The following is a 25,551-nucleotide window of genomic DNA, read 5'->3' as shown; positions in this document are numbered from 1 at the left end:
GTAGACAAGGTCTTAGTTGAACATATAATGGATACGTTGGTAACGATTCCATGGTTGGTATATTGAGCATTCCATTTTAAAGCATGGTTTGAATCTCTTTGTCGGGCACGGGAACCCTCCTTGATCACACCAACGTTCCGTCACATATTCTTGGGCCTTGTCTACATTCGGAAACTCTTGCTGAGAATTCCTGCTGCTCGGAGCAATGACAGGAGCTATAATGCAGGCTCAACACTGAAGCTGGGTTATTTAGACCTACTCTGAGCACCAGTAGGTGGCCTCCTGCTTAAAATGCTGATGGCTGCCGGGAGTCTGCCTACCCTGCTTCCCCAGCTGCTGTTATCCCATGCTCTTGGGGATTTGTGGCTAGTGTTGGGACTTTGGTGGTTATGTGGCTGGCTTCTCTAGTATGTTATTAGGGAGGGAGGGAGGGCCCCTGATTGTGGATTTAGGCTATTCCATTGTTTGTTCTGGCATCGGAAGAAGTGAGGATGGTGTCCATTGTCCTACAAAGCAAAAAGATGCCGACTGTATCTAGAATGGCTAACAAGCCTCAACTGGAAAATACGTTGCCAGACAAGTCTGTGGTGGTCTCGTCCCTGTTTCATCATCACTTAGGGAGTGATCCTGCAAGGCACTCTGCTCTCTGGCCCTGATCCAGCAAAGCACGTAGGCGCCTGCTGGACTCCAAGGCCATGAGTAGCCACGCTGGCTAGTGCAGCATGTGCTGAAGTGCTTTGCTGGATCGGGGCCACACAATAGGACTTTCAGGAGCTCTCAGTGATTTAATCCCTTTGGAAAGTCCCCCCCAGAGTGCTCAGTACCTTGTGGGATCAGTCCCTTTGATGGGTGAGGATCCAGACCCCCTGCCACAGAGGACTCACAGCCATCGCAAATCGGGCTGCTGTCATCCCCAGATGCTGCTCTCTGACACATTGTGTTGCCGGGGCTCCTTACTGCCTCTCCCGTTGTTGTCCTTACCCCACATTTCAGTTTCCTACAGAGTGCGCTGTTATTTTCACTCTGCGTTGGGCCTGCCTCTTGCCTCTGACCCTGTTAACCTGCAGCAGCAGCAATGGTAGTGCATAGTAGCAGGTGGCTGCCTGCTCGAGTGCCCTAGAACACTGGAGCGGCTGTTGTGCAGGGGGCCACGGGTGACAATTTCTCTTGTGCTGAATACTGGGCCAGGGCTGCCTTACGAAAATTAATAGCTGCCTGTGCCCCCCAAGCTAGGCTTTGGCTGTGCCTGCTTTAATTCAGGGGAAATCTTTAGAGGCTGCCCTGGGGCTACAATAACACTGGACATCTACCAGCAACCCAGATAAAGCCCTAGGTCAGATCGGAGCTTTGGGCAAACCTCCCCATTGAGTTCCTGTGCTCGCATCCCTGCCCTTCCTGCTACACGGGCATGATGTATTTCCCCTAGTCAAAATACCATCTGCTGTAGCATCTCACCGACAGGGCTGCAGGCTCTGCTGAGCCAGGGAGGTACCAATTCTTTTTAACATCCTGTCAACGTATGGAACAACGTTGTTGGCTTCCGAGCTGCCAGAGGGAACACGAGCGTAGTACAGAGACGCCTATTTACTGCCACGTTCCCTTGATTCCCAAGAGGTGAATAGGGTCCATGAAGAATATACAGAACCTAATCGTCTGAGGCGGCCTGTTGGCCCTGCCTCCCTCCCAGAGGCAGGACTAGAATCACGGAGGGGTCCTAGTTGCCAGTCGCCCTGTACTCTCCCCACAAGACCATACTCCCCTCCTGGAGTTGGAGTGCAGGAGCTCTGCTTCCCAGTGCCTTTAGGAATAACAGCAAGAGGGGCAGTGGCTAAAGCCCCTGACAGCGTGTCAGCAGATTTGGATTCTTACGTTAGGTTCCGCCAGTGACTTTGTGCCCTTGGGCAAGTCACGTGGCCAGACTGTGCCGCAGTTTCCTCACCTGTAAATGGGGGATGATGCTCGTTCATCTCAGTAAACGGCTGTAAGAGATATCAACACCCCCATGCGGGCTGCCTCCGCCTGGGACCTACACATGCAGAAGTAAGTGGGTATTCTGAGCCTGTTACCTCCTCCGCTCCAGAGCAGGTGTGGGGGGAGGAGAGGGGAGAAGTCTTGGCTGCAGTGTGCCAGCTACTGCACTGAGCCTATAGGTGGGGGGGTGTCATAGTCTGGGAGTATGTCTCCTGGCGCTGGGAATCGCATCCCTAGCTCGGAGTGCAGGCCTGCCCTTAATCATAACATCCCCCCCTTCACCCAGGGCTAGGCCAAGTCTGGGATAAGGTTAGGTAAGTTAAGGTGTGCGTAGCGGGAAGGTTTTTAGAAAAAGAAGTGCTTGGTATTCAGAGTCGCTGCATGGCTCCTAAGGCATGTTCTCTACGGTCAGGAAGACAGAAAAGAAACCTGTTTCCTTGCAGTGTAGAAAGAAGTTTTGTCTTTCCAGTTCTCGAACTGCTCCAAGCAGCTTGTTGTCCGGCAGACCCACGTGCAAGAGAGCCTGTATTTCTAGTTGTTAAATAGGGGGCTCTGGGTTTCTGCAAGTTACCCGCCTCTCGCTCTGTTATGTGACATGTTCTAGCCGGTCAGGCTGGCTCCCTGCACCTAAAACAACACAAATCAGGAAGGTCAGCACATATTCCTCCCATGGTCAGGGCTTGCCACTGTGGGTGAGCCCTTCTCTTCAGAGGGCAGGTCAGACAGGGAGGGGCTTGTGTTGTTATGCCGTGTGTGTGAGTGTGTAGGGGGAGTCTGTTTGTTTGGTTTATTCCCGGTCTTAGTAAATCTATTTGAACCCACCCTACAAGCTTAAAACCACCCTACAATTTCCATCCCCAAGTCTCCACACGCCAGTGATGTTTCTCTCCAGATGACCCTTAAGGAATGTGGAGGTGGGGAACGTTTTCTGTGGTACCTCTGGGGCACGTTAGAATGTGTGTGTCCTTTAGGCACTAGATTACATGGCTTTTATATTAACTGAGATGTGGGTTGATATGATCATTTCTAAACCTTGTCTTTTTTTTAAAATGGGCACATGGGGAAGGAGGGAGGGAGGGGAAGCTATGCTAACAACCCTCTGTTTAAATCATGCAGTATTGTTGTTGATGATTTGTTATATGGTAGCACCTAGAAGCGCACTGCGCTAGGTGCTGTACGTAGACCTAGCAAGAGACAGTCTCTGCCCCAAAGAGATTACAGTCTAAATAGACAAGACAGGCATGGGGTGGGGCGAGAGGGAGCATTCTCTCCCCTTTTGCAGATGGGGGATGCAGGAATAGAGATGTGAAGTGACTTTCCCAAAGTGATGCAGGGAGTTGGTGGCAGGGGTGGGAATTGAAACCACATCTGCTGAGTCCCAGTCCAGTGCTTAATCCACTAGAGAGAAAGGAAGAGAAGACAAATGGAGACTCCTCTTTGAGGTTTGAACTTTGGAGACCCTACCCTATGGCTCTGGTTCATTTGGTAGATAACCAGAGAGCTCTGTAGTTTCCTTCCTTCCTTCAGAAGTCTGCATTTCTGAAATGAAATAACCGAAGAAAAATGTGTTTGGCATCATTTGAACCGCAGTAAGGTTTTGCTTCTATTTGCTCTTTACAATGCTGAGCCGATACAAGCTGATCTGCGCTTAAGTTTTCCTGGCAGAAGTATTTCAGTTAGGGGTCTGACTCTTTCTCTTCTTTACCAGGATAGTTATGCCGGTAAATGCCATAGCGTGGGTGAAGTTTTACTGGTGTGAAGGTGCCTTATACGCGTATAGCTTGTCCTCGCACAGGAAGGAGAATGGCCGTATGCAGTTGTATGTATCTTTGTACCAGAATCACTTGGTCTGTGGTAGGGGGTTGTATAGCTGCAACTCCACTGGCTTGGTTTAAGCGGCACAATTTCTAGTGCGGACAAGGCCTAGGTAAGGGAAGAGAGCAAGCTGTGTCTCGAAGCTATGCATAGAGAGCGCTGTGACCGCTCCAGTGGTGCGGAATGAGGTGCCTTCCGGCTGCAGGGTGTTTCACCAAGGGAGCATTTAAACAGAGACTCTCTATCAGGGCACAATCCAAGGTGTCCGTTGTGGCCCATAGAGCCCTTCGTGGTTTTGGTTCCTGCCGTGGTGTTGTGCTTGACCCTTTGGCTGGCATCAAAGCGCAGCTTTCCCTTGCTGTCCTGCCTGGCCTCAACCTAACGGCCAGTCTCAGTGGGGATCCTAGAACCTCTCTGGTCCCTGTCCTGTTGTGTGGCTGCCATTTCATCCGATTTCCCTCCTGAATCAGCTGTGGCCACCGTCACACCATCGCAGTGCCTCTCCTCTGACTAGAAGATGGGCTGTGTGGCGCTACCCCTCCTCTCACCGGGTGGCCACCAGGAATGCTCTGCAAGTTGGCCAGTGGTGACTGCTGCCCTAGGGGGCACTGGGACCTTGCGGGTCTGGGCAACACGTGTTACACGTTTTCACTGTCTTGGGTCTCCTGCATGGCAGCACGAGGGGGTGGGGACTCATAGAATGCTGTCTTACTTCTCTGTGCCCGTGGCTCTCCTGGCTGCAAAGTCCAGCGTGCTGCTGAGTACATGGGGCCTTGATTATTCTGGGGCTTTGCTGTCTGTGAACAGCGGGACAATGGGACCAGACTTTTCCCTTCCCCGTCTCACCATCAGAGGTCACTATAGTCTGTGGATGAAATGTCTGGGACAGGAGATCTGAGGGCACCAGCGCTGCGATCTCCTGTCCCAGGCATTTCATCCCGGTGCTGTGAGGGTGGTGCAGGGGAAGGGAAAGTTTCGATCCCATTGTTGTGGTGTTCCGAGTGTTTCAAGTCCTGTGCATGGCTGTTGCGGAGGTAAAGTGGTTTCTTCTCCTCCGTGTTAGCATCTGCGAGGTTTCCGGTGGAGAATCTGGGTTGCTGTCATCTGGAAACAGTCGAGTGTTTCTTGCTGTGATAAATCTCCAAGGTTTTCTAGGGCAGAATGTTGCTTTGGGGTGGCTGGTTCTGTGGGGCCAGATGGGTAGCAGGAGGGGATAAAAGCCTTTTGTTTTAATGCCTTACATTTGCAAGGCTTGCTCATTCTGCTCCCCTTGCTGACTCCCATCAGGTTGGCTGCAGTATGCTGTGGGATGGGCGAGGAAGCGGAGAACAAGTACGTGTCCCAGCTCAAGGATGTTTATAACAGCTGCGATACCACGGGCACTGGGTATCTGGACAAAGAGGAGCTGACGGAGCTGTGCCGCAAGCTCCATCTGGAGAGGCAACTGCCGGTACTTCTGCAAACTCTCCTGGGACGCAACCACTTTGCCAGAGTGAGTAGCTGTATGCGACCTGAATGCGGTTACACGCTCCGCTGTGCAAAGGTTACGTTCTTTCAAAGAGAATGTGAAAATAAATAAATGAAACTCAGAAAGTTCTTAAATACCACAGATTAGTACCGGTCTGTCTGTACCTAAATGCCGGAATCCCAGGTAGCGTGAATCCGTGCGGGTTCCGTTGACTTTAGCCGAACTACACACTGACAGACACGAGTTCGGGCTCTGGCCCTGGGACCGTATAACTGCTGGTGGGGGTCCGTAAGGGAAGTGCAGCAAAGTGACTTAAAAGAGGCGGAATGAAAAGCTTGTTGCCTATGAATAGCAGAGCTGTGCGGGTGGGTTGACTGTGTAGATCACATGCTGTTGGAAAGCACTTGGGCTGGGTTGGGCCCTGTATTATTTAATGGCTTTGTCCCAACTCTTCTGGTTTTAGAAACGTTAATGTCTGTTTTTGTGGGACCCGGGCAAAAGTGCGGACGCCTTTAACCCGACAACGGATTGTCTTAATGAGAGAAGTTCCTTACCTGACTGCTCACCTGTGCCATGGTGCTTGGCTGCATGGGGGGGACGGGGGCGTTGGCAGCTCCAGGGACTCCTGCTGTGCCTACCTGTGCCTACTGTGGGGTTCTTACCCCTTCCTCTGTAGCACCCAGCACTGGGCACCGTGAGAGACGAGATGGGGGGAAGATGACTTGTGTCTCCTGCCCTGCTGCACATAGCATCCATGACCAGCTGCTCCTGCACGTAACACCCCTGCTGTTCCAGCTCACACCAGTTCAGTTCCACTGCTGCTCTTCTAGCTGGCCCTGTTGGGGCGGTGCTAGTGGGAGGAGTACTGGGGCTTGTCTACACATGGAGTTATACTGGTTTAACTAAGGGCTTGTCTACTCTACAGCCCCTAGGCTACATAACTCTGCTGGCAGAGCCCCCTCCAGGGGAAATGCAGCATAAGCCCACCGGAGGAGTTCTCCCCACATAGCTACCCATCTCCCCGAAGGATGTTACCTATGCGACAGACATGCTCGTCTGTTGCTCTAGTTGTGGTTACACTGGGGGTTTTGCTGTCATGGCTCTGTTGGCTGGGGCAGGGGGTGGTCCCCATGTTCCTACCCGACATACTTCTGCTGGTAAAACTTTGCAGTGCAGGTGAGGCCTTAAAATGGAATCTTACCATCAATGTATCTAACCCAGTACAAAAGGCTGCGTGGAAGGACTCCTAAATCAGGACAAACCTGGTTGAGTCAATTAAGACTTGATCATGAGCCGGTTAAGCTCAAACAAAATTAGCCCCTCAAACTGAAATGAGTGTCCACCCGGGACTGCAGCAATTTAACTAAACCAGTGCAATCAGTGTGAACGAGGCCTCTGCTCCCTGCCCCCACCCATGTTCTCCTTCAGGACTGTCTGGCTCGGGAAGAGGAGAGGATCGCAGAATACTGTAACTCTAATCTCTTTAGAATTGAAGCCACTGGTTCCCAGTGGATCTGGGACAGTCCCTCTGGGCCTGATCCAAAGCCCGTTGATGTCGATGGACGTTCTTTATTGCCTCTGGTGGGCTTTGGATCAGGCCCTCTCTAGAGCATCATGTTAGCTCGGCTAAAGAATTGCAATTGTTGGAACTCTTGTGAGGAGAGGGAGGGAGAAGAAAAAAGAGCAGATTGCTTTATATTGGGGTAGGTGGAACGTGCTCCCCCTCTTGCCCCCTCCTCCCCCCAAATCCACTTCTCCCAGTGTTTTCTTGTGATTAAAATGCTATGCTGTATTTTTCATGCTGACAAAAGCATCATTAGACTAAACAGTCCAGTCAATTTATGAATGGCAGCAGATCCCCATCCAGCAGTCAGTCACACTCCCGGCAATCGTGTGCAGAGACACTGGGGTTTCACTGAGGGGAAAACAGGAGTCAGAAGTCTGGCTTCCACAGCAAGCTGGCAGGGAAAAGCTCGGTGCGTTCCAGGCCTCTGGCTTTCCTCCCGGCAGTTATACATTCCTTCCACCTACGCCTGTGCTCAGGGTGTAGCGAGATGCGGGAGCGGAGGCGCCAGGGTGATATATGTATGCTGGAGGCTTTGAACCTCTGGGGCATAGCCAGGTGGGCCATCCCTGAGAGACACTAGAAAAGGGGGTGCAGTTTAGGAACTACTTAATGCAAGAAATGAGGCCGTCCTGTGTGCGTCACTTTGCCCTGTTTTCTGCCTCCACGTGAGGTGATTCAGGCTCTCAGAGCCAGCTCCTGCCTGTTGCTGGGACAGACCCTCCTTCCTCGGGACTGACTGGCACACGGGTCTGGCAGAGTTGACCTTTGCCCGTATGTTTTGTCTGTCTGTCTGTCTCTCTTGCTGTTTGTGTCTTCTCTCCTCCCTTCCACCTCCCCCAAATCTGTCTGTCCTCTTCTCCCTCCTTGCTGTCCCCACTTCACATGGCTTTGAAGCGATGTCCTGATTTCCTCCTGTGTCGGTGGTGTGGTGGGGGCCCTATGCTGGGTGCATTTAAGTCCCTGTTAAAGCCCTGCTTCTGCCATGCTGCCTACAGCAAATCTAGCAGATTTATGTAAAAGAAATCCCTGTTGCCCTTCCCCCAATCTGTCCATCCTTGGCGTGAGTGCCTCGGGCCCATGGGCTGTCTGTCCTCGAATGGCGGGAAACACCTAGTGTCTGGTGGGTGCTGACATTAATGAACTACGCTTCCCTGATGCTAGGTTTGCTTCTGTAAAGCTGGTCTCCAGCCGGAGCTCTTCTTCCTGCTCTGCAGGCAGGATGGAGAGCAGCGCCCCGTGGGAGCTGTTCCCTTGGCCCGGAGGCAGAACCGTCAGCGTGGTGAGGGCTGTGATGGCGGGACGAGGAGCCGGGGTTACGCACTGTTCAGTGGCCTAACGTCTCATTTCCTTGCTTCTGTAGCCTTGTGTCAAGTATGGTGTGTGGGCTGGCGGGAGGGGGAGGGCCAGCTCGGCTGCTTCACAACAAAGTTTTTTCTGCCTAAATTTCCTTGGTTTTCAATTTTTTTAAGCAGAGGAGGAGGGCTGGTCCAAGGAAGTGGGGGGGGGGGGGGGCGCTGTTTGTGAGAGGGGCATGGGTCTGAGCTGCTGACAGAGAAGACTTTATCCCGAGGCAAAGATTTTATGTGTCTGCTCTGCTGACATACTCCTTTTCAGGCCTGATGAATGAAATGAAGGGATGTTACCTAGTGTTTATTTAACAAAAGTGAAGATCTCCTCCAAACGAATCCCTCATCCAGTTTTTGTTAGAAGCCCTGCTTTTCAAAAGAGACAAGCGGACAAAAAATGATGAAGCTGCCACAGACCAAGCTCAACAAGAAACCGATTTGAAACCCTTCCTATAAAAAATGGGTGAAAACCAAAACTGCACAGACAGGCAATTCTGCCTAGGGCAAATAAGCTGTGACGCTATGTAGTTTCACAGTGAAAGGCCACCTCCCCAGAAAGAAAACTAGTAATTTCTATCCCTATTCTCAGGACGTTTCAGATGCAGTTTTAACTGTGGCATCAGCACCCCCAATTTGTACGGGATGGATGGACAGACAGACAGACACCACATGGTTTTCTGAGCGCTGGTGGTGCTAGGCTAGAGTAGCTTCTCCGTTACAGGTTAAAAGGGGAGTCAGATGGTGTAGGGCCCAGCTACAGCTGCGCAGAACTCGGGGCAATAGCCTGACCTGTTTGAAGGCCATGCTACAGCTTCCATCAATTTCAGTGGGGTCACGATTTTGCCCCAGGGTTTTCTTCTTGCAGGAGATTGCACAAACTGGCTTTCAGGGTTGGTTTACGTGAGTTTGCGTCCCCTGAGTTTCACTCTTGAGTTCAGACAAACGTAAAGCTCAGATGAACTGCAACTTTCATGGTTTCAGCGCAGAACCATAAATCAGTCTGGTGCTATTTTAAATAGGCCCCAGGCTTGTGAACCTTTTGATAGGTTTGGGGTAAGTTTTTGGAGTCTGTAACAAAATCTGCGCTTCTGAACTTTCCTGCAGTTGGGTGATTGTTGGTGTTTCCCCTTTTTATAGATATCCCCAAATCATTGTAAACAAAATTGTTAACTTCTGATTGGCTAATTATCTCAGCTTCTGAAAAGTAACATTCCAAAGCCACTGACTTGATTTGCCTGCCGCGAGGACTGTGAGAGAAAAGATAGCTAAACAATGATATCACATATGGTTTTGGGTTTTTTTTTTTTTTTAAACCATTGCAAAACTTTTGGTTACATTCATTTGCTCCCTGTTCGGTTCAAGGAAACAAATGCAATTTCTGCTTTTATCAGCAGAAAAGACATAGCTATAGACTGATTATTATTTAATTAGAATGGAAGTGATCATAAAATGATATATTTCATGATTCTGAGGAAAGGAAGGCGTGAGAGCAGCAGAGTAAGGACAATGGACTTCAAAAAAGCCGACTTCACAAAATCAGAGAAGTGGTAGGTAAGGTCCCCTGGGAAGAAAACCTAAGGGATAAAGGAGTTCAGGAGAGGTGGCAGTTTCTCAAAGAGACAATATTAAAGGCACAATCGCAGGAAGGAGGTGGATAAATTGGAGAGAGTCCAGAGGAGAGAAACAAAAATGATCAAAGGTTTAAAAAACTTGAGCTATGAGGAAAGGTTAAAAAAACTGGGCACGTTTAGTTTTGAGAAAAGCGGACTGAGGGGGGACCTGATACCAGTCTTCAAAGATGTTAAGGGCCGTTATACAGCAGACCGTGATCAGTTGTTCTCCCTGTCTGCTAAAGGTAGGACAAGAAGTAATGGGCTTAATCTGCAGCATCCCAGGACAGGAAACTGGGAAGGTTTAGATTAGCTACCAGGAAAAACTCTCTAACTACTCGGGGCAGTTACGCTCTGGAACAGGCTTCCAAGGGAGGTTGTGGAATCCCTGTCGCTGGAGGTTTTTAAGAACCAGTTGGACAAACCTCTGCCAGGGAGGGTCTAGGTTTACTTGGCCCTGCCTCCGTGCAGGGGGCTGGACTTGATGGTTTCTTGAGGTCCCTTCCAGCCCCACATTTCTATGATTCTATGAATTTAGTTGCCCTCTCTCACACTTTCTCTCTCTCTCTCTCCAAGTATGTCAATGACTGTCTTCTGTTTTACTTGAATTGCATGCATGTTTGAACATGATTGGTTTGCTAGCGTGAGATCTCTGAGAACATAGGGATGCTCTGATGCAAACAAAATGCATTTTAAAAAACTGCAAGGATGGAGGGGACCTGACATGTTTGTGGGGATTGGACTGAGGGGAAAGAGCTGAATAGCTAGTTCTGTGTCCCAGCAACTAGATGTGCCCGTAATTGTTACTGCATCTAACAGCGATGAAAGTACGCTACCTACATGCTTCTGCTAAAATGACCAGACTTGAAATAGTGTGTTCTATTTACCTTTTAAATAATCAGCGTAGAACATCCGCGTTAACGTTCCCTTTAGATAGACGGGTCAGGGAATGCTTCTCAGAACTACTGTTTCAAGCTGTTTGCTTCTGAGATGGTCTAGCAGTAATTCACGTTGGGAATGTTTCGTTCTCAGCCTCAAGGAATGAAAGCTATGAATCTGGAGTACAACAGGCAGTAGAGGGTGAATTGTCAGCAGGTTCCATAGAAAACACCAGGCTCTGCTTATGTACTCTTTAGCTTCAGTCAATATTTAGTTGTATGTATTATATACTGCTACGTATATTGTGGTAATGCCTCCGAGGCTCAGTCAGGAGCAGACCCCTGTTGTCTATATATGTAGCATTGTAGTTTTCCTTTGGTGTTGGCTTCATTAGGGAAAAGGTGTGCTAGCCAGCGTGTTAATACCCCAGTGTAGACACATCAGGTGCTAGTTCTAGCAAGATGCCTGTCCAGGATAAACCCTTGACTCCCCCAGGGCTTACTGTGAGCAGCTAACACACGTTAAAACTGTCCTCTGCCTTGTCTGCATTAGGTGTTAACTCCTGTTCACTAGCATGTGTTTTAAAACACCCCATTTTTCCTTAGTGTAGACGTGGCCCCTGAGAAGAAGAGCTAGTTATCATGCATCACACGGAGTCCCAGTAGCCTGGTAGCTGATGCCCAAGGCAGAGGCAGCCAGTGGGAGCCAGGCTGCAGGTCCCAGACAGTGCAGGTCCCCACCCAACGTCTCCTATCAGACGCTGCAATAGCTGAGGCGAACCCCCCAGGTTATCTCTGAGCAACGGAGGAGGACAGCGCGTTGCTTCTGCACATTGCAGGCTCCCAGCAGAAGCATGAAACGAGGCTTGTGAGGCTGAACTGAATAGTAGCGACCGCCCCAGGTGTCTGACGGGAGGCCCGATGTGCGTATTCAGCCTCTTTTCCTGTCTCCACTAGGTTAACTTTGAAGAGTTTAAAGAAGGGTTCGTGGCAGTGCTGTCCTCCAACATTGACCTGAGCATTTCCGACGAGGAGAGCAGCTACTTGGAACCAGGTGCTGGGAGACTTTGCAGCTGGTCATTTGTTTTTTTCCTCTGCTTCTGCTGCCAGTTGAAGGCCTTAACTGCTGGTGCATCTACGAATTGCCAAGACAGAGAGGAAGGATGGTGCAGTGGTTAGGGCTCTGGCCTGGAACGAAAGAATCGTGGGTTTGATTCCCTGCTCTGGCACGGACTTCCCGTGTGAGCTTGGGCAGGTCATGCAGTCTCTCTGTGCCTCAGTTTCCTGTCTGTAAGACGGGGATCACAGCACTGCTCTACCTCCCCGGGGTGCTGAGGATAAATCATTAAACACTGCGAGGTGCTCAGATACCACAATAGGTCCTTCCTAGATCTTAAGGGACCACTGTGATCATCTAGTCTGACCTCCCGTACCTTATTTCTAGTCTGGATTTGTCTAGCTTCAGTTTCTAGCTGGTGGAGCTTGTTAGACCTTTGTCTTCTAGCCTGAATATCCCTTTTATTATCCAATTTCTGTTCCCCAGGTAGGCACTGAATGATCATGTCACCCCTTCCTTCTGTCTTTGATAAGCCAAGTAGATTGAGCTGCTTGAGTCCTTCACTAAAAGATTGGAAAACATGCCTTATAATGGTTGTCGTGGCTCTCCTCTGAACCCTCTCCAATTTATCAGCATCCTCCTTGAATTATGGATGCCACACCTGGACACAGCAGCCTCGTAGGGGTTGCACCAGTGCCCAAGACTGAGGCAATGGGGCCAGATCAGTACCTACGATGGACAGTTTTCTAATCATTACGCTTTCTGGCAGGGTGGGGTGTGAATTTTGCACGGAGTGACCTGGCAACTTCAGCAAAGTGAGGGCTAGCAACAGAAGGGTTAATTCAGGATTGTTAAATCCCACTCATCACTTCAGTATTGGGCTTTTCCAGACAAATAGCCTCTGTCGGTACCCGGCCACCTGCCCGGGTGTTTCCTTTCTGGGATGGCGAGGGATGCAGCAGGGTCACGGAACATGCACAGCTTTAGGCTGTACATGTCACAGCATGCCCAGCTGTTCCTCATTTTTTCTTGTTGCGGCAGGACTGGACGCACACGTTGCCATACACTAGTAAAACGGGCAACGGGACCATGGTGTGTGAGACTGGTGGAGCACAGCAGGACGTGAGCTTTGGCACTCTCCCCAGCAGCGCATTAGAGCTAGGATGGTTTAGAATGGGGGGAAAGGTTATGTCTAGAAGCGGTGGGCTGGAAGCAGGAATCGCTGGGGACAGTTGTCTGGCCTGTGTTAGTCAGACAGGAGGTCAGACTAGATGGTCACATTGGTCCCTTCGGGCCTGGGAATCTCTGGATCACTTGATCCTTCAAACACTGGAATACTCTTGTAATAGGGCTGGGAGAATGGCCTTGGGGGTAGAGCACAGAACTGGGGAGACAGGCTTCAGTTCCCAGCTCTGCCCCAAACTTCCTGCATCACCTTGGGCCAGTCGCTTAATCCACCCTGTGCCTCGCTTCCCCCTCTGACAGGTGGGGACTGTCCTTCCCTACCTCACCGGGTGCTGTCCGAATAAAAACCATTGTGAAGCTTTTTAGGCGCTGCGGTGGTAAGGGCTATGTGAGGACCCAGAAAGCTAGAATACTGGAGCACACAAGCACAGCTGAGTCCAGCAAATATCAGCTGCTACAATTTATCTTGCGTACCCTACACTTTATCTGCCTCTGGTTACACTACGTACAGAGGTTTGTGTCTGCTACCTGCTTACGTGCTAATATGTGGGCCTTTGGCTCAGGCAATAGACGCCTGCTTTAAGGTCCTGAGGTCCCAGGTTTGGTCCCTGCCCATGATGGTGTGATCAGGGACACCATTACTCAAAGCCCATTGCTGCTTAAATAACAGCTGAAAAGGGAAACGATTTCTCTTTACTTGGTACGCGTATGACTCCTAATGGGGGAAAGGGCAGAATGAGTCACTCTTCAGACTGGCCGTTCTCTCTGTGTCGGTGATTTGTGTGTCCGAATAGAAAGCTATTTGGCCTCTAGAGAAAGCAAGGGAGAAATGCTGTAGTTCCGCAGTGGAAGTCACTGTGGCAAGTGCTGTCTGTATTCTCAGTCTGAGCTGCAAGGTCTTTTTCTGTTTTATATAAGCAGCAGAGTTTGAAAGGGAATTTGTCTAGACGTCTGTGTGTCCCAGACCGAGACTGATTTTTTTCCCTCCTAGCTGTCCCAGATGATGTCAAGCCCAAGTATGTGAATGGGGCTAAGTGGTATGGCCGCTGGACGAAGCCAGAGTTGCAAGAAACCGAGGTGGAAACCACCAAGTATTTACAAGATCAGCAAGTTAAAGCCAGTGTGAAAAGTCAGCTGAGACGCTCGGCATCTCTGGAGAGTGTGGAGGTAGGAATGACTCATTCCCCCGCTCCTTGGAGCAGGCTGGCCAGATTTAACTCAGCCTTCTTGCTTGATTGCAAATAATGTTTAAACCAAAGGCCGCATTCACGGTGGTCTCACCTGTTCTGATGGGTTGCCTGTGGCAATCCTTGAGGAGTGTCGATCTGCATTGGGTTAGCACGGGTTACAAAGCCTCTGCTAGAGCGGGTCGTAGGAAGAATGCTGCACAGGGACCAGGCAGAGTTGATACAGGTGCCATGGGGACATTGGCATGGCACTCTGGGGGGCCTATTTTGCATGGCAGAGTCTGCGTAGAGTCCCTGCCATCCAGAGCCAGCAGCCAGACGGCAATACCTTACCGCTCCAGTTACCCCCGTGGGAAGAGATTCCCCCTTCATACGGTGAATTAAACGGAAGAAAATAAAATTTATTGGAAAAACATTTACCCGATCCATGAAATGTCCCCAGCTGGAAATGGAATGGACAAAGGTCAGGGACGTTCCAACTTGGCTGCCTCGCTGCGCCTGACCCCACGTCCAGAGAAGTCACTGGGCACCGTAGTGCGGCTCGGGAGGCCCGAGTGCTACTCCTGGCACTGGGGGAACAGGTCACTTCCACTCTCGGGGGCCTCCCTTTTCCCTCCCGCCCCGGTCCTGTCCCTGTAGGATGTCAGCTGTTTGGGCAGAGGCTGTCTCTTGCTACCTACCTACTGCAGTGGTGCCCTGAAGGTGCTTCTGTGATACAAATAACGATTAAAGTCAGAGCAGGTCGCCCTGTAAGAGCTATTAACAGGGGTTCTAAGTAAGTTAAACTCTTGCACCTAGGACCCGATATCGACGTCATGCTTCAAAACCCATTTAATGCGCAGGAGCTTTGCCCCTCTTTGTGGGACAGGTTGTCATTGCTTGTGCTGTCTCCAGGGAGAGCTCTGGTTAATGAAAAACAGCTGATGAGTCAACTGGATGCATTATTGTTAAAATATTAACAGAATCTAAGAAAAGAAATGTAGATTGCTTATATCATGCTGCTTAGAACATGCTGCTTCTGCATGCTGCTTTATGAGACAGCTCTCTCTCAAAATAAAAATACAGGGCAAGGAGAACAGGAACAAACTCATCCTTAGACAGAAAACTATTTTGAGAGAAAACAAATGTTACCCTCCCCCATGGCCGAGCTCCCCTGGTGGTTCAAAAATGCAGCTCCATGGCTTGGCCCCAGTCCTGCAGGCTGGCCTGCATGGGTGGATCCCTGCACACAGCGCCCGCCCCCCCTCTCTTCCCCCCCCCCCCCCCCCGAGCCCTGCTGGGGGCAGACTCAGGGCCCTTCGCTTCGTTGTTTTGCTCTGGTGTCTGATTTCCTTTTAGAAGAACGGTTTTGTTCTTTGCTGTTGCATTCTTCACGTCCCACTGTTACATCTGCCGTTTTTGTAAGTTGCCTTAACTGTCTTTTTTTTTTAACATAAAAAAATTGATCAGCAGAGACTGGCTGGTGTGTAGGGAAAAAATGATTGAAGGCTTTACAAAGAGCATTCCTCGAACGCTACTTTCTTTTAAAGTGCCCCTGTGTGTTCCCCTCGGTCTTACCCCACGGGAAGCAAGTGACCAGTCATTTCTGAACCCCTCTCAAGGCGTTAACATAACAGACGAAGTGTTGCCCAGTGGTTAGGTGCTGCCGGGACTTGGGAGACCCAGGTTAAATTCCCAGCTCTGTTGCAGACTCCTGGTGTGACCTTGGGCCAGTCACTTAGCCTCTCTGTGCCTCAGTTCCCATCTGTACAAGGGGGATTGTCGCCCTGCCCGGGGTGATGCGGATAAACACATTAAAGGCTGGATGCTGTAGTGACGGGGGCCATATAAGCACCTAGGGAAGACAGATAAAATAGGGCTGGCTCTTCAGAGAGCTGCCGCTCAGCCCTTCTGAAAATCATACGTGTCTTTAATGTCTCTTGAAATGGGCACCCAATAATTGAGGGTCCCATAATTACTAGTTGCTCTTGATAATCTTGTCCAGAGGTTGTAGAACTGGTCAGTGTAACATCCCTTAATACAAGATAAGTAATGCAAAACAGTGAGTTAATAACCTGGTCTTTCATTGGTGAATGCGTAGGGTTGTGGAGTTATGATGTTACAGATAAATTCTAATCAAGGCTTTGCATATTAAATGTACAGCTAAAAATAATAGATGAACGATCACTTTGTATTTGATAACAGGGCTTTTAAAAGGTTAACAGTCTCTGATGACTCGTGTCAGCCCTTTTCACTTACCTTAAATCACAAACCATTTTTCCACCCACCAGAATTTCTCTATGATACTTAATCCTGTTCACACATTGTTTCTGCAGAGCCTTAAATCAGATGAAGAAGCGGAAAGTGCTAAAGAATCACAGAATGAAATGTTAGCGGCACAAGGTAGAGAATCAGTGCTCCTCTGTGTAAAATGCTTTTGGGGTTAACAGGCTTTCTGAATGTTTATGGCTCAGATCCTTTGTGACTGGAAACCCAGTTACGCCAGCTGAAGAGCTGACCCTGCGTTTGATTCCCGTCCCTCAGGAGGATCTGTTGGGGTGGGGGGGCTCCTTTTTGCAGCATTGGTTTAGAAAAGACCAACATCATACTTTGCTTGTAGACACAACTCTGTTCGGGGTGTTGCTGTGGTGATCTGAAGTGTAGTGAGCTTTGACAGGCTTCAATTCTTCCTACAGCTGCCGTATTAATCTTCTAAAAATATCCAAGATGAACTCCTGCTATTTAATTAGGGAGCCCGGAACCGATGAAAAATGAAGCTCTCTCTCTAATTAAGGTTACGACTACCTTTCTAGTCTAATCCAAAATTTAATCCCAGTCACCTTTTAGCTTCGATATCTTTGATGCTCCCAACGATGCATGTGATCTGTGGCCAGAGAATTTTCTCTGGCAAAGTTTGGAGTTGAATCAGAAGCATCTGATTTAAGATTCCTGATAAGAAATTCTTAGGTTTTAAAAATAAATGCTATAAACACCCCTGATCTTTAGAATACAGGGTCCTACGGATGCAGCTTTTCTTTGCCAAAAATGGAGGCTTTAAAATAGTGCCATGGGACAGTACTTAGAGGGCCCCATCCAGCTCCCATTGGTGGCAGGGGAGAGACTCTCGTTGAGTTGAGTCAGACCTATAGTGAGCTCTTTCTGGGGGCCCCACGTGCTCATTAGGAACAGTAGCTTCTCTCTGTTAGTATAACTGATGCAGGGTTAATAATTTTAGGCCAAATGAGCACCTGGAATCCTGACCTATTTGACAGCCCCCGGCGGACAGCCAGCCCTTGCTTTGACATGACGGAGGGTCAGATTCGGGGCATCTGGGAAGAACTGGATGTAGGGAACACCGGCTACCTCAGCAAGCGCGAACTGGCGACGGTCTGTGCGAATATTGGGCTCAAAGAGCTGGAGCAGGAGGTGAGTTGGGGGCGGCGTGGAAATGAGCCCATTGGGAAGGCAACCTGGTTAGTAAAAGCACATTGTCAGGATAAATGGCTTTCAGAAATAAATCATGAAGTGTCCAGACACTTGCAGATATGCTTCAAGAATATAGCCAGATCCTTAGCTGGTGTGCAGCTCCATTCACCTCAGCGGAGCTGTCTTCACTAGCTGAGGATCTGGTCTGTAATATTTATGAAGCAATTAACACTATCCTCTTTCAACACAAAACCTAAATTCAGTACTGATTTCTAGCCAGCCATGTGACTCAGGCCTGGTCTACACTAGGCGTTTATGTCGAATTTAGCGCCGTTACATCGAATTAACCCTGCACCCGTCCACACCACGAAGCTATTTAGTTCGACATAGAGGTCTCTTAAATTCGACTTCTGTACTCCTCCCCAACGAGGGGAGTAGCGCTAAATTCGACATGGCCATGTCGAATTAGGCTAGGTGTGGATGGAAATCGACGCTAATAGCTCCGGGAGCTATCCCACAGTGCACCACTCTGTTGACGCTCTGGACAGCAGTCCGAGCTCGGATGCTCTGACCAGCCACACAGGAAAAGCCCCGGGAAAATTTGAATTCCTTTTCCTGTCTGGCCAGTTTGAATCTCATTTCCTGTTTGGACATCGTGGCGAGCTCAGCAGCACTGGCAACGATGCAGAGCTCTCCAGCAGAGATGGCCGTGCAATCTAATAGAAAGAGGGCCCCAGCATGGACTGATCGGGAAGTCTTGGATCTGATCGCTGTGTGGGGCGATGAGTCCGTGCTTTCCGAGCTGCGCTCCAAAAGACGGAATGCAAAGATCTACGAGAAGATCTCTAAAGCCATGGCAGAGAGAGGATACAGCCGGGATGCAACGCAGTGCCGCGTGAAAATCAAGGAGCTGAGACAAGGCTACCAGAAGACCAAAGAGGCAAACGGACGCTTCGGATCCCAGCCCCAGACATCCCGTTTCTACGAGGCACTGCATTCCATCCTAGGTGCGGCCGCCACCACTACCCCACCACTGACCGTGGACTCTGAGGATGGGATATTGTCGACGTCCGCTTCCTCGGACATGTTAGCGGACGGGGAAGATGAGGAAGAAGATGAGGAGGACGAGGCAGTCGACAGCGCTTACAACGCTGATTTCCCCGACAGCCAGGATCTCTTCATCACCCTTACAGAGATCCCCTACCAACCGTCCCCAGCAGTTAACCTGGACACAGAATCAGGGGAAGGATCAACCAGTAAGTGTTTTAAACATCTAAACATTTATTTTTAACAGAACAGGAATATTAACAATAACAACAATGGGTTTCTCATGATTAGTTTGCCCTAGGCGCTTAACGTTTCAGTCCTGGGCAGTGCAACTATTAAAAAAAAATCTAACAATGTCCGGTTTTGCATGATTGTTCTGCCCAAGCCGCTCTACTGTTTAGTCCCTGCCAGTGCAGCTACAGTAAAATGCGGTCTACATGACCGGGGATAGAGCAGAAATCCTCCTGGGACATCTCCACGAAGCTCTCCTGTAGGTAATTGGAAAGCCTTTGCATTAGGTTCCTGGGGAGAGCGGCCTTATTGGGTCCTCCGTGGTATGAAACGTTTCCGCGCCGGGAGACAAGCAAGTACTCCGGGATCATTGCCCTGCAGAGCATGGCGGCATACGGCCCTGGTCTTTGCATGCTTTCCCGAAGCATCCTTTCTTTCTCCGTCTCTGATATCCTCATCAGAGTGATGTCGCTCATGGTGACCTGCTTTGAATTAGGTAGGGGAATGTTAGTATTGGGACTGCTTGCCTGTTCCTTTACAGAACTGTAACCGGCGGTTTACAGCCACGCGGTGGAGGCGGGAGAGGGGCGGCATACAGGGATCTTTCCCTGGGACAGCCGCGAGGGGGTGGGACGGGGGCAGAGTTCATGCTTGCCGGATTGCTGGCAGCAGGGACTGTCATTGCTTTCAATGTGAAAGGAGGCCAGTGCTACTATTAAAGTTTTAAGCAGCCACAAGTCTACGGCTTACCATGTCTGCCTGCTACACAAATTCCGGTGTCCTGCCCCGCTTCTCAGATCTGCAGTGCAAGACCCCAGGCACTGAATGCGAGGGCCGAAAATTCGACCTTGTCCTGAGTGCGCATGTGATAGGTGCTGTGCATGGTCTTGTTCACAGAGAAAGACTATGTTCTTTGTTCACAACTAAATTTATCTTTCTGAGGAATTCACTCCCTTTTTCCCATTCCCACAGCAACTGTTTCCCAACCCAGCCTGGCATCACACTCCCAGAGGCTAGCGCAGATTAGGCGGAGGAAGAAGAGGACACGGGAAGACCTGTTCTCGGAACTTATGGGCTGCTCCCGAGCCCAGGCAGCCCAGCAGACCCAGTGGAGGGAGAACTTGTCCCAAATCCACCGATCACACATGGAACGGGAGGAGAGGTGGCGGCAGGAAGACCAGCAGGCGACTCAAACGCTGCTTGGACTAATGAGGGAGCAAACGGACACGCTCCGGCGCCTTGTGGATGTTCTGCAGGACCGGAGGCAGGAGGACAGAGCCCCGCTGCAGTCTATCTGTAACCGCCATCCCCCGCCACCAAGTCCCATACCCCCCTCACCCAAAGTCCCAAGAAGGAGGGGCGGCAGAGTCCGTGAAAACTCTCACTCCACCCCTGCAGACTGCTCAAGTACCAGAAGGCTGTCATTCCCCAAAATTTGACAAGTCCTTTCCTTCCCGCCTCACCCAAGCCCCCGTCCCAGTTTCACCCCCCAGTTTCATGTGTAGTTGCTAATAAAAAATACGTTTCTGTTAATTACTGTTTCCATCATGTTCTTTTGGAGGAGAGTCTGTCTGAAGGGGGGGAAGGGGGTTGGTAATTGGACAGGACAGTCACCTTTAGCAGGGTACAGAGGCGGGGGCAGGTCCAGCAGCAGGGCACATACACAGTGCAGTGACTAGTTACCCTGGTCAGTATGGGAGGTGGTTTTCATGTTCTGTGGGGTGGGGGGGTTGCTCTGTGACTTTGTGGCGGGGGAGGGCAGTTAGAGATCTTATGCAGCGGTCCTTATCCTGGATCAAAGAGCCACGCAGCAGGGGATCTGTAACCGTCCTCCCCCTGCCACAAAGTCACATAGCCCCCACATACACACAGTCCCGATCAGGAGGGGTGGCAGGCTCCGTTGCAACAACCAGTCCACCACTGCAGAGCCTGTCATTCCTGGAGTTTAGAAGCGTCATTTGCATCACTACACTACACCCGCTCCCCACCACAGTCTGCGTCCCAGGTTTAAAACATTCCCACGAAAACAGTAATAAAGACAACGGTGTTCATTAACAAAATAGAAGTGATTTTATTTTTTTGGAAGGGGGTGAAGGGGGTCTGTAACTGGAGAGGATAGTCAACATTAACTGGGTAAAGAAACGGGGGCAGGTTCAGCTTCTCTGTACACAAACTGAAAAGTCACTGGTTACCCTGCTCACTCAGGAACCTAGCTTTCAAAGCCTCCCGGATGCACAGCACGTCCCGCTGGGCTCTTCTAATCGCCCGGCTGTCTGGCTGGGTGTAATCAGAAGCCAGGCTATTTGCCTCAACCTCCCACCCCGCCATAAAGGTCTCCCCCTTGCTCTCACAGAGATTGTGGAGCACACAGCAAGCTGCTATAACAATGGGGATATTGGTCTCGCTGAGATCACAGCGAGTCAGTAAGCTTCTCCATCTCCCCTTGAGATGGCCAAAAGCACACTCCACCACCATTCTGCACTTGCTCAGCCGGTAGTTGAACAGTTCTTTTTCACTGTCCAGGGCGCCAGTATAGGGCTTCATGAGCCAGGGCATTAGCGGGTAGGCTGGGTCCCCGAGGATCACTGTAGGCATCTCCACATCCCCAAGAGTTATTTTGTGGTCCGGGAAGTAAATACCTTCCTGCAGCCGTCTAAACAGACCAGAGTTCCTGAAAACGCGAGCGTCATGAACCTTGCCCGGCCATACGACGTTGATGTTGGTAAAATGTCCCCTATGGTCCACCAGTGCTTGCAGCACCATTGAAAAGTAGCGCTTTCGGTTGATGTACTGGCTGGCCTGGTGGTCCGGTCCCAGGATAGGGATGTGAGTTCCATCTATAGCCCCACCGCAGTTTGGGAATCCCATCGCGGCGAAGCCATCTATGATGGCCTGTGCGTTTCCCAGGGTCACTACCTTTGAGAGCAGTACCTCAACGATTGCGTTGGCTACTTGCATCACAACAACCCCCACGGTAGATTTGCCCACGCCAAAGTGGTTTGCGACTGACCGGTAACTGTCCGGCATTGCAAGCTTCCAGAGGGCTATGGCCACTCGCTTCTGGACAGTCAGGGCTGCTCGCATCCGGGTGTCATTGCGCTTCAGGGCAGGGGACAGCAACTCACAAAGTTCAAGGAAAGTCCCCTTCCGCATGCGAAAGTTTCGCAGCCACTGGGATTCATCCCAGACCTGCAGCACTATGCGGTCCCACCAGTCCGTGCTTGTTTCCCGGGCCCAGAATCGCCGTTCCACAACATCCACATGACCCATTGCCACCGTGATGTCCTCGGTGCTGGGTCCCGTGCTTTCTGACAGGCCTGTGCTACTCTCAGACTTCAGGCCCTCACTGCGGCGCCGTAGCCTCCTCGCCTGATTTATCTGCATCTGCCTCTGGTAAAGGTGGATGATAACCTGCGAGGCGTTGACAACGGCCACAACTGCAGCGATGGTCGCAGCGGGATCCATGCTCGCAGTGCTGTGGCGTCCGCGCTGTCACTGACCAGAAAAGTGCGCGAACTGATTTCCCGCCGGCGCTTTCAGGGAAGGAGGGAGGGCGGGAGTGACGGACGGATGACGACAGTTACCCAAAAGCACCCTCGACACATTTTTTTACCCAGAAGGCAATGGCGGCTCGACCCAGAATTCCAATGGGCAGCGGGGACTGCGGGAACTGTGGGATAGCTGCCCACAGTGCACCGCTTCCAGTGTCGACGCTTTCCCCGTTAGTGTGGACTCACAAAGTCGAATTACTGTCCTTAGTGTGGACACACACGTTCGACTTTGCAATATCGATTCCACATATTCGATTTAAGTGAAATCGAACTACTCTCAAAGCCCTCAAAGGGCTTGTCTACTCACACAGTTTTGCAGTGACGCAGCTGCACCAGGGTAGCACTTTAGCGAAGACAATACTAACTGCCGGGAGAACGTCTCTCATTGGCGTTGGTAATCCACCTCCGCGAGAGGCGGTAGCTCTGTCGACAGGATTTTTCACACCCCTGAGCGATGTGGTTACGCTAATGTAAGTTTGTGGTGTGTACTTGGCCTGACATTTCTGCATAATCCGATCCATTTACATCTGTGGGAAAAGACTATTTCATTAGCCAATTAACAGTGCACTCTCTGCTCAATTTGGCCCCAATCCTGCAGTGAGCTCCACACAGGCAGACCCCTGCATGCACACGGACACCTGATGAAGTCAATACCACATTGTCACACATTCCTCTCTCTCCAGGGGATATAAACTAATGTATGAGATGGAGGCAGCCTACAGTGGTCCCAGCCCAATGGCTACATGGGGATGTAGGGATGGTGGTGTAGCTAAAGCTCTGGGAGTCGGGAAATCTAGGTTCTAGTCTGAGTTCCGTGAAGTAGCTGGTTTGCAGAGCTCCATTCGCATTCCCCAAGTGCATTTGTAAATACAATGCCACGACCTGTGTCTGGTGTGTATTGCTTTTATCCCTATTCCTCCCTAATTGGAGTAACTGATGTGGATTGCATGTATCTACATGGAGTTACTGCAGTTTCTATTTTGGTGTGGAGAGGTAGAAGGGTTAATTCTGGTTTATTGTAGATTCTGTTCCTTATGTAAAAACAATAGGGAACTTTATTTTTTTGTTTTTTGAAAAAGATGTTGATTTCCAGTGAATGCGTCTGGGATCTTGCATGTGGCTGATGTGTCTGCTGACTTTTTCCCAACGGTTTTCTGCAGGAACTGGAAGATTTATTTCGTAGACTGGACAGAGATGGAGATGGCAGAGTGAGCTTTCAGGAGTTCGAGCTTGGCTTGTCCAGCCACAGGCCTGTTTCTTTTCCTGTTTTTTCCACACCTGTCAAACAGCCCAGGCAGCTGCCGGATCACCAGGTGAGTCCGGGGCAGGACTCCCAAGAGTCCTGGATAACTCCCAATGTAGGGCCTGGCTAAAGAGCCTGGGAGCCAGTGGAAAGACTCCCATTGACTTCCATGGGGTCTGGATCAGGCACGTTCCAGTGCTCTGCGTCAGATGCTTTCCGAGCAGAGTTCCCAGGGAAGCTCAGCTACCAGCGTAGAAGGATTTGTCCCTCTCCCCTGCAAAGAGGGGCTGCTTTGACTGATGTTTTACTGCTTACAGCCCCTCCTGGTCCCTGGGAAGCAGAGCTAGCCAGAGCAGTGTGCTCTCCAGCCACATCCCTTCCCATTCTGGCTGTGTCCCCTGCTGACACATCCCTGTGTTGCGGGCTGGGAGTGGGGCTGGCACAGAGCCCTTGTGCCAGTTCTGCACAGCTGGGACAGCCCTCGGCGAGGGTGCATTCTGGGGGTGGGGGCTTTAAGGCCTCTTACGCTGCCAGACTGACATCACGGGGCCTGAGTGTAACAGCCTCAGGCCTCCTGAGCATCAGGACAGGTTGTGTCCAGCCTGGTGACGATGGTAAGGGTGGCGTCTGGCACCCTCTCCACTCCCCACCTTTGTGCACCAACCCGGGCAGAGCACAGTTCCCGCTGTGCAGCCCCACATGTCTGACTAGATCACTGTCCCGAAGGGCGTGCCCTGAAACGCACACGCTGCACGGCATGGCAGGGCTAGCGCTGGTGTTGGAACGTCGCTCCTGAGTGTCTGGACTCCATGTGAGTTTTAACTGTGCAGTCTGCGTATTTCAGTAGCGCAGTTCTCCTACCTGTCACGTGAGCAGTCTGTGAGCTGAGGGATGTCGTTTATGGCCTAGTTAGGTCAGTGGGTGGCTGTGCGTGTTTGAGAGACTGTACCAATCTCTCGCTTCCCCTCGCACACCAGTGGTTTCACTGCTGTGAAAAGAGTCTGGATTGTCAGGTAGTTTGTGCTGTCAAGCTTTGTTCCCAGCTGCTAAAGAGGCTGGTCCTGCGTCCTGGGCCTGTTAATGCAGCTTTTGTTCAGCATGGAAGAGGCTCTTTGCAGTTGGTGGGTTTTGCTGATTGTTTGGCCCTTCAAAGCTTTCTAAGGGCTAGTCTACACTGGCCATGGCAGCGCTTTAACGTGGCTTGTGTAGTTGTGGCAGAGCGCTGGGAGAGAGCTCTCCCTGCGCTCTAAAAAACCCACCTCCACGAGGGGCGCAGCTCCCAGCGCTGGGGCACTTTCTACGCTGGCGCTTTACAGCGCTGAAACTTGCTGTGCTCAGGGGGGTGTTTTTTCATCCCCCTGAGCGAGAAAGTTGCAGTGCTATAAAGTGCCAGTGTAGACAAGCCCTAATTCTGCCTCCTGCCGTGGAGGGCAGGGTGGGACGAGGGCGGGACTCACTCAGCAGGAGTTAGGTGATCAAAGAGAAGTGTCCGGGGGAAGAGAATCACTCGTCTGTCTCCCATCAGAAGCGCGTGGAAACCTCTCCAATCTCCCTGGTGTATCTGACGCGGTCCAAACTTTGCCCCTTACAGAGGAGCGAGTGCTGAGCGTGAAGGAAACAGGCTGTTTCAGTTTACATTCTGCTCCACTTGCCAAAGCCCTGCCTCCCCGTCTGCGCTGCTGTTTTGAGCCATGTAGTGTCCTGTTGCCTCCCTGCTGCTGGAGCCCTTTCCCCGCTGCCAGGAAGGAATTTGGGCCGCTTTCCCCACTGCCTCTGCTCTGCCAGAGCCTTTCCCTGACTCCTGTAGCTCCCCACCACAGCATGGATGCAGCCTGCATTTCACCGTGGCAGGTAGCTACCCAGACACTACACGGCAGTGCCAGTGGCGCGTAGTGTAGACGCAGCCTACTAGCCCGCCGGAGACCCCGGATATGTACTCGAGTTGCTAGGCCATGCTGAAGTCTCTCTGCCGGTGCATCTTTGTGCTGTT

General features: G+C 50.8%; 1 protein-coding gene across 1 annotated transcript in view; it reads left to right on the top strand.

Annotated features, from left to right (window-relative positions):
* The first annotated feature begins 5,095 nt into the window (after window positions 1–5,095).
* The window catches only part of NINL (ninein like), a 56,797-nt gene continuing 36,341 nt past the window's right edge, over window positions 5,096–25,551 (top strand). Inside the window, exons 1-6 of the mRNA XM_065401782.1 lie at window positions 5,096–5,278; window positions 11,613–11,709; window positions 13,889–14,064; window positions 16,400–16,466; window positions 17,299–17,489; window positions 23,479–23,631. Coding sequence (XP_065257854.1) covers window positions 5,096–5,278; window positions 11,613–11,709; window positions 13,889–14,064; window positions 16,400–16,466; window positions 17,299–17,489; window positions 23,479–23,631 — 867 coding nt within the window. The remainder of the gene's footprint in view (window positions 5,279–11,612; window positions 11,710–13,888; window positions 14,065–16,399; window positions 16,467–17,298; window positions 17,490–23,478; window positions 23,632–25,551) is intronic.

The sequence above is a fragment of the Emys orbicularis genome, chromosome 3 (assembly GCF_028017835.1).
Source record: "Emys orbicularis isolate rEmyOrb1 chromosome 3, rEmyOrb1.hap1, whole genome shotgun sequence".
In the NCBI taxonomy this organism is placed as follows: domain Eukaryota; kingdom Metazoa; phylum Chordata; order Testudines; family Emydidae; genus Emys; species Emys orbicularis.
This window is presented reverse-complemented; position numbering and strand designations above follow the sequence as displayed.